Here is a 19,091-nt window from a genome sequence, read left to right on the forward strand (position 1 = left end):
TCCCCAAAGCCCCCCTGGTACATAGTTGTATATTCTTGGCTGTGGGTCCTTCTAGTTGTGGTATGTGGGACGCCGCCTCAGCGTGGTTTGATGAGCAGTGTCATGTCCGCGCCCAGGACCCAAACCAACGAAGCACTGGGCCGCCTGCAGCGGAGCGTGCGAACTCAACCACTTGGCCACGGGGCCAGCCCCAGTGTGGAACTATTTATATAAGGTGGTCAAGAAATGCATCTCTCATTAGATAACAGTAACGATAAGGGCTGAAGAATGAGAAGGTGTTGCCCACACGAAAAACTGGATCAAACATGTCCCAGGCAAAGGGATCAGCAAATCCTAAGGTCCTGAAGAACTAAAAGGAGGCGGAGGAGGGCTGCAGTGTGGTGAGGCAGGTGGAGAGACCACGAAGGCCTTGCAGGTCAATGGAAGAAGTTTGGACTTTATTCTACCAGCAACAGGAAGCCACTAAAAGAGTTTCAAGCAGAGCAGTGACAAATCACTGACAGTTAAAGATTAAATGAATCTTAGAGATTGTGAAATTTTCTCTTTCTACAGACGAAAACACTAAATTCCAGAGGGTTTAGTGTCATCAAGTTACATGAGTGGCAAGTGTCAAGAGCATAGGTTTTTTCTTTTCAACAAGAAAAAGGCAAACCTTCAGACACATGAAAAGGTATTATTCTTACTCATAAGAAGAGAAATGCAATTATAATTAAACACTCTTCCCCATCTATCAGATTGGTAAAGGTCAAATACTTGGTGGTGCCATAGCACTGGTGAGGATATAAGGAAAAGGCGGGTGCATCTAAGTTGAGAGCATAAGTTGGTACAACTTCTTTGGAAAGCAATTGGGCACTATCAAAATTGAACACACATATATCCTTTGTTCTAGCAATTCCAATTCTAGGAACTTATCCTGTAGATATATTTCCACAAGTCCACAAAGACAGTACGTACAAAGTTACTTAGTGAAGCATTATTTGTGATGGCAAAAGATTGGAAAAAACCTACACGTTCATTGTAGAGAACTTATTAAATAGATTATGGTACATTCATTCAATGAAATATTATATAATGGAGCTGATCTATATATATGAATATCGGACAATCTTGAAGATGATAAATTAAAATAGCAAATGCATGAACAAAGATGTCTTTGGGAGTGGAATGAAAATGCCAGGCAATGGAAAGACAACTTAATTTTAGTATATACCTTTGTACTGTTTGAACTTTTCACTGTGTGTGTGTGTATCACCTATTTAAAACTGTTTTTAAAAATGACTAGTCTGATTTTAAAAGCAAACCACCAAAGAAGAGGTGATGTTTTAAAGTGAGAAAAGGAGATAAGGAAAAAAAGTGTAGAAATGAAAAAAAATAACTGGAAATAACTTGAAACAAACATATTGCTTTAGGTATTGTTTTTCTGTTGTAAAAAATTATTGTTTTATGTAATCTATAAGAATAGAGTTTAAAATAAGTTAGTGGCCAAATATAGGGGAAACATAAATACACAATACACTGTACATATACAGGTTTATAATTAGGCAAATGCTAAAATAAAAAAACCTTATTTAACCTAATTCTCTACAAAAATAAAAACAAAAAGGATGTTTTCCATTAACTACAGAAAAGAATGCAAAGGGTTATCTAAAGTATGGCTGTTGGCAATAAACTGAATTACTGTGTGGTTAGCAAGATCCCTTCACAGCTCAGCTGCTTCAGGTGCGAAGAGTGGCATTGCTGGACTGGAAATCAGGAGGCCAGGACTTCTAATGCTGGCCCTGGCACTTATTAGCAATGAGATCCTAATCACATTACTTAATCTAAGTTTTAGTTTCTTGTGATAATGAAACTTGCCTCTCAAAGTGAGAAGATCAAGTGAGATAATGAGTGTAAAAGGACAGTATACAATGTTAGTATAAAATACTAGGCATTAAAAAATACAGTATAATGTCTAGTACACAATTCTCCATAGCCACCTGTATGTCAAAAGAATTTGAAACTGAAATGAAAGGCTCAAAGGGGAGCTTGAAGAAGGTCATTTAGTCCATTCCCTTGCAGGAGTACATGTCAACCACAGGTAATTATTTTGATTTATTTTAGTCCTCATTTAGGCACTTCTGGGAAGATTAATTTATTTGGTTTAACTGTTCATGCTTTTATGACTTATTAACAACAGATAAGTCTTTTTAATGAGAATATGATATTTTGTAAGGCATTATTGTATATTGTATACAGAAAATAACAATCGCAAAACACTGAGAAAATAATGAAAAAGAGAAAATGTGAGTTTTGTTAATCTTTTCAATTATCAGTCTTTCTTTTGGGAAACCCATTCTGGAAATTTATAGCTCCAAAAATTGAATTTGGGTTGAAAATTGCACATTTCTATGGATGAAGTCATTTACTTTAGGGTTTTAATCCCCAATCTGTATCTCTAGCTCACATCACTCACTTGAACTCCAGATCTGTAAAGCTGTGTAAAGAACATTTCCCACCCACATGTCCTATAGGTTCCTTGTTAGGAAACATGTCCCCACCTAGTCATTCAGATGAGAAACCAGAGAGTCCTCACAGATGTCTCAAATCAGTCACCAGTGGATACAGATGCCATTGCAAAATAGTGCTTCTCAACCATGAGTGATCTCCCTAGGACCTCGACAGGACAAAAAATGGGGAGGGAGGGAGACATACCGCTGTTGGTGTCTTGTGGATAGAGGCCAGGAATGCTGCTATGCATCCTAAAAGGCAAAGGACAGTCCTCCAGAACAAAAAACTATCCCGCCCAAAATGTCAGTCTTGGCGAAGTAGAGAAACCCCGTTCTATCACATCTTGTATGTAAACTCTATGCAAGAACAGGCACCTCTATATGTTCAATATTTGGACTAGTGCACGGAACACACATATTTATTGAGAAGAGGAATGAAAAAAAGAATTCATATATTGTTCCCTTGTCTTTATCCCCAAAGCTCAGCCTTGATTATTTTCTAGCTTGGACTATTATATTAGCCCTTAACTGTTGTTTTCTGTCTCCATACTTCCCTGGGCTCTTATCTTATCTTTATATATCAAGGGCCTGAAAAGTAGTAAGGGCTCAATAAATCTCTGCTTTATAAATTAGTCTTAAAATAGACATTTTAAAAAGCAACCAACTTATAAGGATTTTTGGCAAGTTTCTGCTAACACACTGACGCCATAGGAAAAATCTCTCTCTCTCTGCTTAGAATAGCTACACCTGTAGGAATCAGTGTAGCTATCTGATCCTAGATCTATTTTATTTCAACATTTAACTTCTGACTTTCTTTCTCCTTACCTTCTATAGGACAAGACCTGTATAATACTTGCAAAGGCCAGTTGATCATATCTTCTCCCTAATTAGTGACAAGCCATGATTACATACTGACTCTGATCTTGGTCAGCTGGGAACTGAGAACATTCCCTTCTCTCTACTTAATTTTCCTTGGACTGGCTTGAGCAAATCTCTAGGAGGCTGCTATCTTATCAAGGGATCCACCTCCAACTTTAAGGAAAAAATCAAGGAAAACTGATCATTTGCCATAAAGGGGTTGATATTTGGCTGGCAGTCTTAAAAACTAACTCAGATCTCCCTACTCTATCCAAGCTTGAACAAAATAAGATTACATATAGCTATCCAAACAAGTAACACATTTAAATAAAGTAGAGAATAATTTTTTTCCTACACGTAGAATACCATTTCTCCATCCCGTTTCTCAAGTGGATGATAAAATATGATTTGTTTTTAAATTTACAGACAATTAATATAGGGTGTCTGTTCCATGTCTTGATCTGGTCCCATTGGAGGCTTCTTCCTAAAAAGGTTAGAAAAAAGCCAAATTTGAAGCTTCTTCCAGCTCAGTTGTGCAGGTTTCCCTCTTCACAAGGCTATTCCTTCAAAATCACCTTATTGTCTCTGAACTTTCTGTGACTTGTAGTGTTTCTCTCAAAGTTCCCAAGGTTCACTGTTTTCTGGGACTAGTGGATCTCTACCCTTTGACTTTTGGGATCCTGAAGACTTCATCTTGAAGTTACCTCACTCTTTTCTCATCATTTCTGAGGGGAGAGTATCACTTGTCTAGATCTGTGAACCTTTCTTGGGAAAAATCATCTCTCTCTGATATGACTTGTCATCTTTCCCTGGCCGTGACAGCAAGAGAGCTCATTTTCCTAACATCTGAATGTCTCACTCCAATTTCCTTTGTTCATTTAACCCCCTTGTAGAAGAACATACTCTGTGAAGGAATTCAGGCCTGTCCACTCCTCTCAGTTGTGCTGACACCAATATCAACAAACACCAACTCCCACGTGGAGTGGTCACATTCCACAGAGAAAGGAGTTCCAGAGCATGAAAAGGCACAGCAAAAAAGTTGTCTGAAACCCCCATCTCCATGGCAAGACTCTGACAGGGGTGTGTGAGAAGATATCAGAGGGGCTGATTACACACCAACTCCGTCAGTGCGTGTGCAAAGGTGCAGGTGGCTGACTTGATCCAACCTGAACAGATTAACTTGGTTTGGGCAATAAGAAATTCAGAGACAATGATAAATGAAAGGTCTTTCTCCAGAATCAGCTAATGGCTGATTTCCTCTCAGCTTATAGGCATATTTAACTTGGTTTAGAACAAATAAAGTTGGTATTCCTTGGCCTGAAAATAAACAAAATCCAATCTTCTTAGTAATTCTTAAATTACTGGTAGTTGGACACGCAGATGGATACAACAATGTATATTGTTTTAAAAGCAGGAAGACAATGACACTGTTTTGATCTACTTTTATTCATCAAATTCACTTCGAAATTTCACATTAAAGTATAGCATGACATTTTTTAAAGGTTTATCAAAAAGCAGTATGGACTAAAAAGAAAAATTACTGACTCATGAGATGCAAACAATACTACAGCCCAGTCATGATACTGCGGATACAAGGCTATTTTGACACTAGTTAAGCATGAAAATGACCTGTGAAATGTCAAATTTCTCCTATCGCTTAAGGCCAGTAAAATCCAGAAATCAGTATTTACTGTTCAACACAGAAGTAATACCTGTGTCTGTGAATTAGGAACACATGGAGAAAAGCCCCAGGTGCCTCTGGAAAGAGGGCCCTTGGCAAAACTGAAAGATAGGCACTCAAAATCTCTTCCTAACATTCTTTCCTCCTTGTAACACCTCTTTCACCTCTATCCAAAAAACCTGGTTTAGAGAATGATCTGATAGAATTTATATCAGAGTGTAAAATCTAAGACGTGTTCCTTCTTTCAGAGTTAAGAGCAATTTAAATTTTCTCTATAATTGGGGAATGAAAGGTTCAGTTTAGAACTAGGTTTAGATGCCAGTTCTTCTATTTCCTATGTGATCTCTGTGCCTCTTAACTTGCATGGGCCTCAGTTTCCTGATCTATGAAGTGGGGAGGTAATGAATATTGTCTCTATGGCAAAGTTGTATGAATTAAGTTAATTAACATATTTTTACTGAATGCCCACTGAATCGCCAGGCATTGTTCTAGGTGCTGGGAATACAGAAGCGACATCAAAACAGATAAAGTCCCTGTGCTCTTGGAGCTTACATGCTAATCGGAGAAAAGGAAATATAATAAACTCATAAACAGAAGTATATAATACAAGGAGGGAGAAGTGCTATGGAGAAAAATCAAGTGTAGTGTGGTGGGGAAGCTCATAGGGAGCACAAGGTGGTTGGGAGTTGTCACACAAGAGATCTCTGAAAAGGTGACATCTGAGCAGGCACCTGAAGGGAGAAACGAAGTAAGCCACGTGAATTCTGGGGGAAGACAATGCAGGCAGCAAGAAGAGCATATGATAAGGCTTGCAGAAGGAGAATGTTTAGAGCATTTGAGTCAAGAGTGATAGCTGGTGATTTTGAAAAGTATCTTGTGAACAGGGTAATCCTATAAAGTTTTGTGTAATTTTATTCAGTGAGCTGGGAATCACTGAGGGGTTTTGGGCAGAAAATGGACACAATCTGACTTACAATACAAAAGGATCATTTGGTGTTGGGGTATACATTGCAGGGGGGATAAGGCAAAGGGTGACTTGGTCTAGCTAGGTGGTGTGAGAGGAGTCAAGGATGACTGCAAGGTTCTTAGCTTTAGCAACTAGAAGAATGGAGTTCCCATTCATTGAGATGGGGAAGACTGGAGGAGCTGGTCTGGCAGGAGTGGGGTGGGGTTGTGTAACCAATAGTTTGGTTTTGGGCCTGCTAAGTTGGAGGTGACTGTTGGATGTACAACTGGAGATGTCAAAGGCAATTCAATACATATGAAAGCACTTGATCCATAGTCAGGCTTTACATGAATGTATGAACTCATGTCAAAACAAGTTAGTTCATGTTACTCCATGACAACTGTGTGTTCTCTCCCCAAGGCCAGAGTAAATGAGTGGGCAGTCAGGTTTACACATGTAAACCATTGCTCTTTCTGAAAATCCTGGAAGATACTGCCAACTTTCTTCTTTGAGCACTAGCAGAAGCAGTAACAACAAAAATAAGTAAATAATACTAACCTAGTTGGAATAAAATTGTGGAACTCCCTGTTGAACTTTAGTCATAGATCTCTCTCTGGCTTTCAAATGATGGATATCATTGCTGCTACTATAACTAATTAGCTACTTTATTCATGATTAGCCTTGACCTGCCAATTTAAGGTTAAAATCTAATGAGGATAATAAAATGAAGATTTTGAAAATCTGATGGACCTAAATTATCTATTTCACTGTCTGAAAGCAGTTAAGACCTTTCCTATTAGCTGACATTTCATTAGTAAGCAATCCATAGTAAGATTTTATAAAAACAAAATGTACTTGCTCTGAAATGATCTCTACATTAAGATTTATTTTAAAATGTATTTGATAAAATTTTTGATGAATTTGTAATAAAAAGCTTTTAGATATTAATAGTAAGGAGATTTTTTTTTTTTCTGCTTTATCTCCGCAAACCCCCCTTGTACATAGTTGTATATCTTAGTTGCAGGTCCTTCTAGTTGTGGGATGTGGGATGCCGCCTCAACGTGGTCTGACAAGCGGTGCCATGTCCGCACCCAGGATCTGAACCCTGGGCTGCCGCAGCGGAGCGCGTGAACTTAACCACTCAGCCACAGAGCCGGCCCCTATAGTAAAGAGATTCTTTTCTCACACAAATACCTCTATATATGCACATAGATTTTTTCCTAAAACATCTTAGGCACAAGTTTTATCATTCCTTTTTGGAAAATATCTGCTGGAAGATACTGTCTTGCCATTACCAAAGAAAATGATGTTTTCCACTCACAGATATGAACATTGACACAGCATGTCTGTCTTGTGCATAGCTTGCCTGAGATACTAAAAATAACTAACATGCTTGATTCTCCTACCTACCTGCTCTTAAATCTGTTTAGAATGCTCGTTTTTTTTCATAAAATATCCAGATCCTCAGAGAGACAGAAAAATTATGAATAGCCTACCTCTACGTATTTCTACTGTAAAAACAAAGATCTGATCTGTCACCTAATATGATTCCTTAGTTAGGATGTATATCATTAGAATCTCTGAGACACAAGACATTAGACAGAGGTTGTCACAATATTTTCAAAGCGTTTTTAGTGGGAAAAAAATAATATAGTAATAAAACGTATTCCATTATTTTGTTTCTGAATTTTTCAAGTACACTTGTTAATTTTATTTAGTGTGAGATTTTCAAGAAGAAACACTTTCATATTATTCACAAAAAGATAAATAATTGGACAAGAGTGTACATGAAAACTACTCCACATCTCAAATAAATATAGTAGTCAAATAAATATAAATTAAAGCAACCATGAGGCACCAGTTTTCATCTACTGGACTGGCAGAGATTAAAAAAGACTAGGAATCCTCAGACTGCAAGGAGTACAGGGAAGTACTGTACTATCAGATGTTGATGGCCGCAATGTAAATTGATACAATGGTCCTGGAGGGCAATCTGTCAACCTTCGCCAAAATTCTACAAATGTGTGTAGTAAACCCATCTACCCAGAAGTTCCATGTCAACAAATTTAACCTCAGGAAATAATCATGCACGTATATAAAATACCTACTTATAAGGATGTCCATCACATCACTGATTACAATAGAAATACTGGCAAGAGCTTAAATGACCAATCACAGGAAATTAATTAAATTTGGTATATTTATATAATGGAATACTATGTAGCCTTTATAACTGTAATGCAGTTATATGTTTATTGCAAATATATATGTATAGTGTTGGGTGAAAATATAATGGTAGGTAAAAAAGTAATTCTGAAACCATGGGGAACATGGCCCAATTTTAAGGCATATATATATTTGTGTGTATGCATACAAACACATTTATATGTATTTACATACATATGCACAGAATAAAAATCTCAAAAGAGATATACAAACTGGCGTGAATAATTAATTTTTGGGTTAGGATTATAGATAAATTTTTTCCTTTTGCTTATCTGCAATTACTTCTTATTCCATAACAAATATGTAGATTCCGTAAAGTTAAAAACATTAAAATACTTACACATTAAACTTTCAAAATAAAAAAGTATAGGTTTTGAGCACAGGAATAATTATCTATAATATGAATAAGAAAATGTAATCCCCAATAAGCTATAAAGCAATTTCTATGTTACAAATAAAGAGAGATCTGAATTATAATATTAAAATGTATGTCTATACTGGAAAAGAAATACAGTATTAAAAAACTTTGGGACATACCAGCAATTTATTATGCTTTTCTTTTTGGCCATAACATAGCATTTCCAGATAAAGTTTAATTAAACAGATGTTTTCCCAGAGAAATAGTATTATCATTGGTGGTTATGTATTCAACGAAAGACTTGGAATCAGATACTTCAGAATTAACAATGTCATACCAAAAAAATGCTGTAGATTTAGTAAAAGAGGCATAAACATATTGATTTTATAAGAAAATCAATGTACTAAAAATTGTACTGAGATACAGCATTTGAAAGTACAACTTGTACTTGAAATTGTACTTGTATTTAAAACTAGTATACTAAGTTTAATGAATAGTTACATACTTAATTAAAAACTGTTTCACTTGCTTTATTAGAATTAAGGTGGAATCTGGAAGAAATTATTGGAATAGCTCATCTCTGACTTTGAAAGATTAGTTACTAGAGTGCAGGATGTCCAAATTGATGAAGCCCAAATCCCAAAAAGTTCCTGTGGTGAGAGGTGGCATCCAAATCCCTCCGCTGACCTTTAAGCACTCTGTCTGAGCACTAGAGTGTTTAAAAGTCCTCACTAAGGACTCCGAGTATGAGAGTTTTGGAAAAGTCATCTCACGGATTCAGTCATGCTATTGACTAATTTTATGGTATGGATAGTCGATAACCATTAGATAACCAATCACATTTGGGGGCCTCTGCTCCACCAACAATTCTCCCTGACACCTACAGCTGTTCTGGTCCTTTCTTCACAGTAATGGGAAATGTTGCACGAATTGAAATGTGTGGATAAGGTCATTGGGAAAAGAACAAAGGATGAAGGCAACAGAGAAAAAAACCAAGACTTAACCCCACAAATGGCCTATTTAGGGTAATAGAAGACTTGAAAGGCATGGGCATGGTACTCTAAAACTATTAATAATAAAAGTCTTTCTTTTAGTTAACAAGACACCCACAAACTTTTCGCCCTGAGAATAACATACCTGTCCATAAAATTTGATTTCTAAAACTGATAAAGTAGGTAGTGATAATTTGCTTTGAAAAACTTCCCACAAGTTTCTAATAAATGGACATTTAAATTGTGATTTCAGTTAGCAAAGATTGATCTTTATTTGTCCCAAGAGACTGTCTAATCAAATAATTTTTGTGGAAGGATTTAATTTTTTTTGTTTTTACCCTTGACAGGTACTAATCAGCTTTTTTTGGGAACACTCTCAGTAAAGGGAAGCTCAGTGTCTCAGAAGTAGAGCTATTCAAAGCAGACTGCCCAGCTATGGGTCAGATTTTCCTCACACAGAACTGAAATCTACTTCTCTGTAACTGACACCCTCCTGCTTCTATTTCTGTCCCATCCAGCCATCCAGGATAAAGTCTAACCCCAACCCACACCACAGTTCCTGAAACATTTGCGGACAGATATCACATTCCTCTTATGTCCTATTTTTACTAGTAAACATCTCCAGGGTAAATGTGTATAATTCACTGGAAACTACATAGTCCTGCAGTCACAGTTCAGCAGATTTTTGGTTGTCTATTATTGGCAAACCTCATCTAAGTTTCCTCATCTGTGAAAGGGAATATCCTAGCCTTCCTAGGGTATTTTGGAGAAGAGATGAGTTGGCACAGCTGATGCCCACAACAGTGCTTGACTCAGTGAAGAAACTCAAGAATGTTAATAACTCTCTCTCTCCCCAGCATATTCCTGTTTGTCCTTAAAATGAGAAGTTTAGAGGTGAATGAGGCACTCCAGATACAATGTGACTGGTTCAGAGTTCTGGAGCTTGTATTCCCGAAAATGTCTCCTGAGGCTTCAAGAACCTCTAGTTCCCACAGAATTTTAGTTAGCCATAAGCCCACCAATTTTATTTATATGAAAATAAAGTAGGTTTCTCTTTCCTATCTTGTATCATGATTTCTTTCTGATTCTCAATGAAATGCCACACATGTAGTGGGTGTTAAATTCCATCTCGTTAGTTTTGGATCATCCTTCCAGTTCATTGAGGCCTTTTTGGAAATGGAATTATTTTATCTAACTTATTAGTTCCCCCTTCTAGCTTTGTTTAATCTACACATTTCTGTCACCCAAAACTTGGACACACCCGCACATTTTCTGAGTGGTATATTTCATAGAACAGACTACACCAGACTTACACGCAGCACAACTGCCTGATTTGAGTTTTCCCTCCTCTTCCCTACTCTGTACTTCCTTTACTGAAGAGGCTGTCAGAGAAAGGTCCTCACATCACTGGCAGTGTAACAGGTACTCCAGGTGATTTATGGGCTGGTCCAAAGTAGAAAGAAAAGACATAAGGTTCCCATCCGGTAAAAGAAGAAATTAAGTATTAGATACACTATGGCCTTGTCACTGAAAACCTACCAAATGCAACTCTGGGTGAACATCAGTGCCACCAGTCCTGGCAGCTTGGATAAAATTTATAGTGTAAAGTAGAAAGGAGCATGGGCTTTGGAGCCAGATTTCCTGGGTTCAAATCCTGACACCACTACTTGCTTGCTGCAAAATGCTGGGTAAGTTACTTAGTTTCTCTGTGCCTTGGTTTCCTCTTTGGTAAAATTATAGTTATTACTTTTTTCTTTGATATCAAAACAATATCCAAGCACCAATGGAAAGGAAAAAAGAAAGGAAGAGAGAGGAAAGAAAGAGTAAAGGTGAGAAGGTGGGAGAGGAATTACAGAAAGTTATGATGAAGGTACCCTCTTATTCTTGCTTTTTAAAATTGTTTACTCCAACCTACAACTCAAATAAGTTTTACTTTCCTCTGCACTGGGAGGTTAAGTCGGGTCAAATGAGAATTCTTTCTTGATGGCCAAAACACAGAGTCAGTGTCTTCAGGGTCATTTCCTTTCCAAAGTGGAAAACAAATTTAAACTTGTCAAATGACTGACTTAAGTCAGTAGAAAGGACTGTGAAGAATTCTTAAGGTATATAATCTTGTCTTAAATAAGTGCAAATTCTCCCATGTTCTGATTACACAGTACTCTTGCAATTTCTTCAGTCATTTACATATGACCTTTCATTAATTAATCATTTATATTAATGGACTATTATAAATACTTCCTTAGTGAATTTTCTTAGCCTCATTTTTAAGTATTTGTGGTCAAACTTTCCATTCTAGTGTGTGTGTACTTCATGTGAGCAGCTGAACCATGAGGCACCAAAACTCAAAGCTCCATTGCTAGTGCCATAACCCTCACCTTGGTGGGGCTCTCTCCTCCTTTAGCCTGGCTCCAGCTTCACACTGTGTCTGGTTCTCTTGGCTCTAGGGCTGGCACTTGCACAACCTCACTCCCCTACTTCCATCCCTAACATGCTGTCTTATGTTAGATTAAAACACATACCAGAGAAAGGAGACTCTGAGAGAGAAGGAGAAAAAAACAATGCAGTATGAGTAAAGGGCTGGCATGGGGGAATAATTTATAATTTTTCACATTCTGTTTCCTTTTACATACAATCAGCCCTGGGAAGCTGTCTATGTTAACAGAATAGACATGCACTCCTACACATGTATATTTAAGAATATGTATATGTGTATACATATACAACAATACATATTGCTAAAAACGGATGAATACTTCATACTGACCTTAGGGGGTTTAAACGGATAGTCTGGTGAAAAGGTAATGTCAAGAAAGAACACCCCTCCTTCATAGACAGATCCTGGGGGTCCCAATATAGTTGACCTCCATTCATAAATGTTGTCTCCTTTGGGTCCAGCACTGAAATAAGACATACAAATGAAATGTGCTTAGAGATTATATAAAGCCTGAAATTAAAAAAAAATCTATTTATGGTAACAGTAAATCGAGCAATTTCATGAAAACACAACAAAGTTAATAGGTTAATTCTACATGATGACTCATGTCAATATCATCAATATTCTATAAATGAAATATGTTGGTACTACTTAATAAAACAGAACCAAGAAGATTCTGTTTTGCCATTCACAACCCTAAACCTATGGAACAAAAGATTCTAAGGGCCATAGGTCAGAGGCAGGAGCACAAATATTTAGTAAAGCACAAAATTATTTGTGAGGTCCTGAAAAGAGTGATATAGTCAAAGGGTCAAAAAGAGAGATTTTCAAAGCCAGAAGGGCTGCTAGAGAAAAAAAACCAGTCTAATTCCTTTATTAAGAACTGAGAACACAAATGAGGTTCACGGAGATCAGTAAACATTCATTATCCATAAAACTCAGCCCAAGTATCATATTTCATCTAAAATCTCTTTTTTCTCTCTCTGCCCAAAGAATCTCTGCCTAGCCCTCCACCCCCCACGTCACAACTAGTATGGTCTGTCAAAGATAAGATTATCATTTTGTTTTATAACTGTTTTGCAATGTTTATTTTTTCTGTCCCTCCCTAGAAGTTCCATGGGGAACAGATTTTTGCCTTGATTTTAGTGCCTAGTAAGTAAATGTTTGTTGGATGATGATGGATTAATAGCAAAGAAAGGGATGCCACATGGCCACAAGCAGCAAACATATACCTTAGTGTCAGAGAAACTAACTGAGGAAAATAAGGCCCACACAAGCCACCTGAATTGTATTCATTCTCTTAGGTGAACAGAACAGCAAAATGAGATTTTAATTTAGTTTTTCAGTGTTCTTTCTGCTACATCAAGCTGATACCTACATCTAATAGCCAGAAATTCTCCTCACACCTGTAGCAAAGTGGGCAATCCTGTTAAGGTGCTTGGGAAAGATTTTATCATCAATAAATATTTAGCTTCTATTCTCTCATTTCAAAATTAGTTTATATCTACAAAAAATTCACTGTTGAGCAGTGTATCAAAAAAGCATGCATCTTAACCAAGTTGGGATTATTCTGGGAATGCAAGGATAGTTTAATGATAAAAAATTATTACTGTAATTTACCTCACTAACAGATTAAACTAGAAAAAAATGATAATCTCAATAGGTTCAGGAAAAGCACGAAATAGGCTTTGACAATAGCCATTTATGATAAAACTCTTAGCAAAATTGGAATAGAAGGAAACTTCTTTAACCTGATAAAGGGCATCTACCAAAAACCTCACAGCAGCTAATATATTCAATGGTAAAATATTAAAAGCACATGCTTTAAAAAACTGAGGAGGGGCTGGCTCCATGGCCGAGTGGTCAAGTTTGTGCACTCCGCTGTGGCAGCCTGGGGTTTTGCTGGTTCGGATCCTGGGCTCGGATATGGCACCGCTTGTCAGGCCATGCTGAGGCGGTGTTCCACATTCCACAACTGGAAGGACCCACAACTAAAAATATACAACTATGTACCAGGGGTCTTTGGGGAGAAAAAGAGAAAATAAAAAATCTAAAAAAAACAAATAAACTGAGGAACCAGACAAGGATGTCCACTATATCCACTTCTAATCATCATTATACTAGAGATCATAGTCACCAAGGTATAAAAGACACAAAGGAAAAAAACAAAAGGTATATGGATTGGCATGGAAGAAATAAGACCATTAGCATTTGCAGTATTTAGGTACACAGAAAAAAACTCTCAAAATCTATATACAAATTATTAAACTTAATAAAAGGGGTTAGCCAACAGGGTGGATAGAAGATCATTATGCAAAAATCAACCGCATTTCAATACACCAACAAAATTAGAAATGTAATTTAAAATACCTTTTACAATAGTATTAATAATATAAGGAACCTACAAATAAATTTCATTAAAAATATCTAAGATTTTTATGGAGAAAATTATAAAACTTATTGAAATACATTCTGTAGGATTAAACAAATGGAGGGAGATATCAAGTTTATGGGTAGAAAGACCCAGTATCCTATGCATGTCAATTTTCCTCAAATTGATCCAATGTCAATTCCAATCAAAAGTCTAACAGATATTTTAAAAATACAACTTGAGGGGCTGGTCTGGTGGTGCAGCAGTTAAGTGTGTACGATCTGCTTCAGCGGTCTGGGGTTCGCCGGTTTAGATCCTGGGTGTGGACATGGATGGCACTGCTTGGCAAGCCATAATGTGGTAGGCGTCCCACATATAGGGTGGAGGAAGATGGGCATGGATGTTAGCTCAGGGCCAGTCTTCCTCAGTGAAAAGAGGAGAATTGACAGCAGTTAGCTCAGGGCTAATCTTCCTCTAAATAAATAAATAAATAAATAAATAAACAAACAAATAAAACGTGACAACTTGATTCTAAAACGTTCGGAAGCACAAAGAAACTCCTCAAATTGTTCCATACACATATGAAAATATAATACATGTCAGAACTGATGGGGCTAAGAAAACGGTTTCCGTATTTACAAAATAGAGAAATTGGATTTCTACTTCAATAAATATACCAAACTCTGTTGCAGATGGATTAAGCACTTAAATGTAAAAGTCTAAAGTTACAGAGTTTCAGTTTGACTAAAGAGAGTGACAAGTCACAAACTGAGAAAAGATATTTGGAACATATAAAATTGACCAGATTCTAATGTCCAGAATATACTAATTGCTATGAATGAGAAAAAGACTATGAATAAGAAAAAGACTAACAATCCATTAGAAAAGACATAAATAGGCATTTCAAAAAGAGGAAACATGAATGGCCAATAACCTTACGAGAAATGCTAATCTCATTAAAATTAGGGAAATGGAATTTAAAACTACAATTCAATATTATTTTACAAAATACATAGGCAAAAATATTTGCCTGACAAAACCAAGTGTTGATGAGGATATGGAAAATCAAGAACTCCTATGCATTGCCGATGAATGTGTTCAATCACTTTGGATAAGAATGTGGACTTATCTAGTGAAGTTGAATATATACACTTCTACATTACAACACAGCAATTGCGTTCCTAGGTACGTTCCTCAGAGAAATTCTTACACGTGTGTACACAAGACATATACAAGAATCTTCACGGAAGCACTATTTGGAACAGCAAAGTTGGAAACAACACAAATGTCCGTGGAGAGAAAAATGGATAAATTTCACCTAAAGGAACACTATACAGCAACGAAGATATATAGATTAACTTGGATGAGTCTTAAAAATATCATATTGAACAAAAAAGCAAGTCTAAAAAGAATATATACAATATGATACTGTTTCTACAAAGTTTAAAAACAAGCAAACAAGAAATTACATTGCTGAGGGATACATACATATGTGGTAAGGCAAGAAAATGAACGACAACAAAGTTCAAAAGAATTGTTTCCTGGGTGGAATCAGAGGGTGGAGGAGTAGTAGACAGGAGAGTCAAAAGTTCTGGTAATGTTTTCTTCTCAGTATGTATGGTGGATTCAGGAGTTTTGTGTTTTATTAGTAGTCTCATAACCTATGTGTTAGAAAAAGTATCTAAAAATGTTATCTGAGAACAGCAAGTTGCAGCATATGTACAGTGTGATCCTACTGTATAAAATAGAAACAAAACAATATTTTATATTGTTTATGGATACATATCTAAGTCAAAGTCTTTTAAGAAATGAATTGAAGAAACGAACTGCATAACCATGGCCGTGGTTGCCCAAGGAAGAGAGAAAAGGTAGAGTGGAGGATGGGAGGAAATAAATCTGGAGACGGGGAATGAAGGAGAGATCAATTTTCTCTCTAGCGTTTGATTTCTTATTTAAAAGAAAAGATTAAGTGAAAAACTAAGGTAAAATCACAGTTAGCCAAGTTTTTTGCAAGTGTTGAAATATACTGAGAAGCAGTGCTCTAAGGGACCAGAATACTGCATTCCTGCCCCATCTTCCCCTCTATCTACCTCTCCTGAAGCTGACAGACAGAACAGAGTCAGGCCAGATGACAATAAAGCTTTGGCAACAGCCCCTTGCTGCCAGACAGGCTCACTCATTCATATGAATAATACACATGCTTATGCCCTGAGCTATAATTAGACCCAATATGAATAGATAAGTTTATCAGAAGGAAGAGCTTAAAAGTAAATTATAGGTTTGTAGTTACATTACTTCAAGGCAGATGAAGAAATCTAGTTTAAAAAATACACACAGGAGAATACAGTTATGAAACAATGTGCACAGACACATTTCCCAAATAAGAAGATATAATTTCTCTGAGCTACTTTGAGAAATTTTGAGGTGATCTTCCACGAATGATAATCATAGCTATATAATTAGGCTAAATAAGGAGTCACCAAATAGTGCCACCAAAGAAGGAACTCAGAAGGAGAAGGCAGGACATACTAAATAAAAGTGGGCAATATCTTTAGAAAACTGACATTCAATTTGTGCCCATTCCAAGTTTTATCTGGCTCCCAGTCAAAACTACAAATTTCATTGGTTCTTTGAAGTCAGTCAGCTGTCTATGCAGTTATTAACAGTGGATTAAATAACATAGCTAACATTATCACTCTCAGTTGGTTTATGCTTTCAAAATGTGTCTTTTTAAGAAAATACTAGTAGTAACAAACTATCTGGAAAACAGATTGTTTTAAAATGCATTTAAAACTAGTATTACCTCCCTAATACATAGTTTGAGTCTTAGCAATCTGGCCTCCTCTCTCATCTTAGAAATGGGATGTCTGCACCACTTGCAATCCCAAAGCTTATAGCAGTGGCTCTTGAACTACACAGCCCTCTGTCTCACTCCTACTTTGATATATGTCCCAGTCGAGAAATCCTGGTATAAAAATTCAGAACTGTGATGTACAATATGGTACATGCAGCTATTGAGCACTTGAAAAGTGACTAGTGCAAACTGAGATGTGCTGTAAAGGCAAAACGTAAAATATTATCAAATTTCTATAACAATCATTACTTTTTGTTAATTACACATTGAAATGATAATATTTGGGATATATTGGGCTAAAAATATACTAAAATGAACTTCACCAACTTCTTATTTCTTTTAATGTGGCTACTAGAAAATTTAAAATTACACAGCTCACATTATATTTCTATTTGACAGTACTATTTTAGAGCAGCGCTGTCCAATAAACCTTCTGTGATAATGAAAATGTTCTAGCTCTTATCCCTACCCAAAATGGTAATCACTAGCCACACGTAGCCATTCAGAACTTGAAATGAGGCTAGTGAGAATGAGGAAGTCGATTTTCAATTTCACTTGATGTTAACGAATTTAAACTAAATAGCTCCATGTGGCTAGTGGTCACATATATTGGACAGTGTAGATCTAGAGACTCTAGCAGCCCATACCAACCACAATATTTCTTTAATATGTTAGAATTATTTGGGTTTATACAAAAGAGAAGAAGGGACTTTTACATACTTTGGCTCAAAGAAGCAGATGCTGCAGACTGTTTTATATTTTTAGTGATTGCTTCGCCCTTAAGTTGATCAAATAAAAGTTGGTGGGGGCTGGCCCGATGGTGTAGTGGTTAAGTTCGTGTGCTCTGCTTTGGCGGCCCAGGGTTTGTGGGTTTGGATCCTGTGCACAGACCACTGCTTGTAAAGCCATGCTGTGGCAGCAGCCTACATACAAAAAATAGAGGAAGACTGGCACAGATGTTAGCTCAGGGCCAATCTTCCTCGCCAAAAAAAAAAAAAAAAAAAAAAAAGTTGGTGCCAGAGAACACTTGTATCATAGAGGGGGTGCTGAAGAACATGAATAGGCTTTGACCCATACCTGCCTGTGTGAATCCTAGCCCTGCCACTGAAAATCTCTACAACACTGGTAAATATGCAATCTTTCAATGCCTTAGTTGCTTCATCTGCAAAATGGAGCAACCTCATGGAGCAACTGTGAAGTTTCAGTAGAACTGTACTCACAGAGCTTGGAAAACGGGGACTTTAAGGGCCCAAACAGTAAGCTTCCAAATGTTAGCTACTATTGTGGTTGTGGTTATGCCTTGTGGATGATACAGAAGTTCACCAACACACTCAAAAGGTTAACTGTCTGGTGATTTTATACGAAGAGCTTCAAGACCCCAGGACTAGAAAACAGGCTACCAAGACCTGTGCATTAATCATCATCATCATCCTGCAACCCAGCCTTATGATGTGTACTTAGATAGGGAAGAACTTTGGAAATCATCAGAATTCATAGCTGCTACTCTCAGGAAATCCAATTTTTCACTGAATGGAATGTTTATTTAACATTAGGATTTTTATTTATACGAGATTATTAAGCAATGTTTTCCCACTTGCAGTATTCTTAATGATCAATATCGTTAATTTTTTTAATTTTCAGATTTTATTTTTTAAAGAAGAAAAACACAACAGAGTTCAATTTCAAAATAAAATGCAATTAGATAAATCTGTCAAAATGCAAATATCAGTTAGCAAATTACAAATTAGTTGAAGGTCCAAAGTTGCTGCTTGGAGAAATCCTGTTGGAGAAGCGTTACAAACTGTGTTCAGCTTTCCATGCTGCTGCCTACAGTGAATGAGCCCTTACATATATATGAAGTATTACACATTTACAATAAAAATGC

General features: G+C 36.7%; 1 protein-coding gene across 4 annotated transcripts in view; it reads right to left on the reverse strand.

The window, feature by feature from the left end:
• Positions 1-19,091, reverse strand: part of LOC100061057 (ubiquitin-conjugating enzyme E2 E2) — a 343,291-nt gene that overhangs the window by 66,071 nt on the left and 258,129 nt on the right. For all 4 annotated transcript variants that reach the window (XM_023620859.2, XM_023620860.2, XM_023620861.2 and 1 more), the window contains exon 4: positions 12,312-12,444. In XM_023620859.2, the coding sequence (XP_023476627.2) occupies positions 12,312-12,444 (133 nt within the window). The remainder of the gene's footprint in view (positions 1-12,311; positions 12,445-19,091) is intronic.

This window comes from Equus caballus, chromosome 16 (assembly GCF_041296265.1).
Source record: "Equus caballus isolate H_3958 breed thoroughbred chromosome 16, TB-T2T, whole genome shotgun sequence".
Taxonomy (NCBI): domain Eukaryota; kingdom Metazoa; phylum Chordata; class Mammalia; order Perissodactyla; family Equidae; genus Equus; species Equus caballus.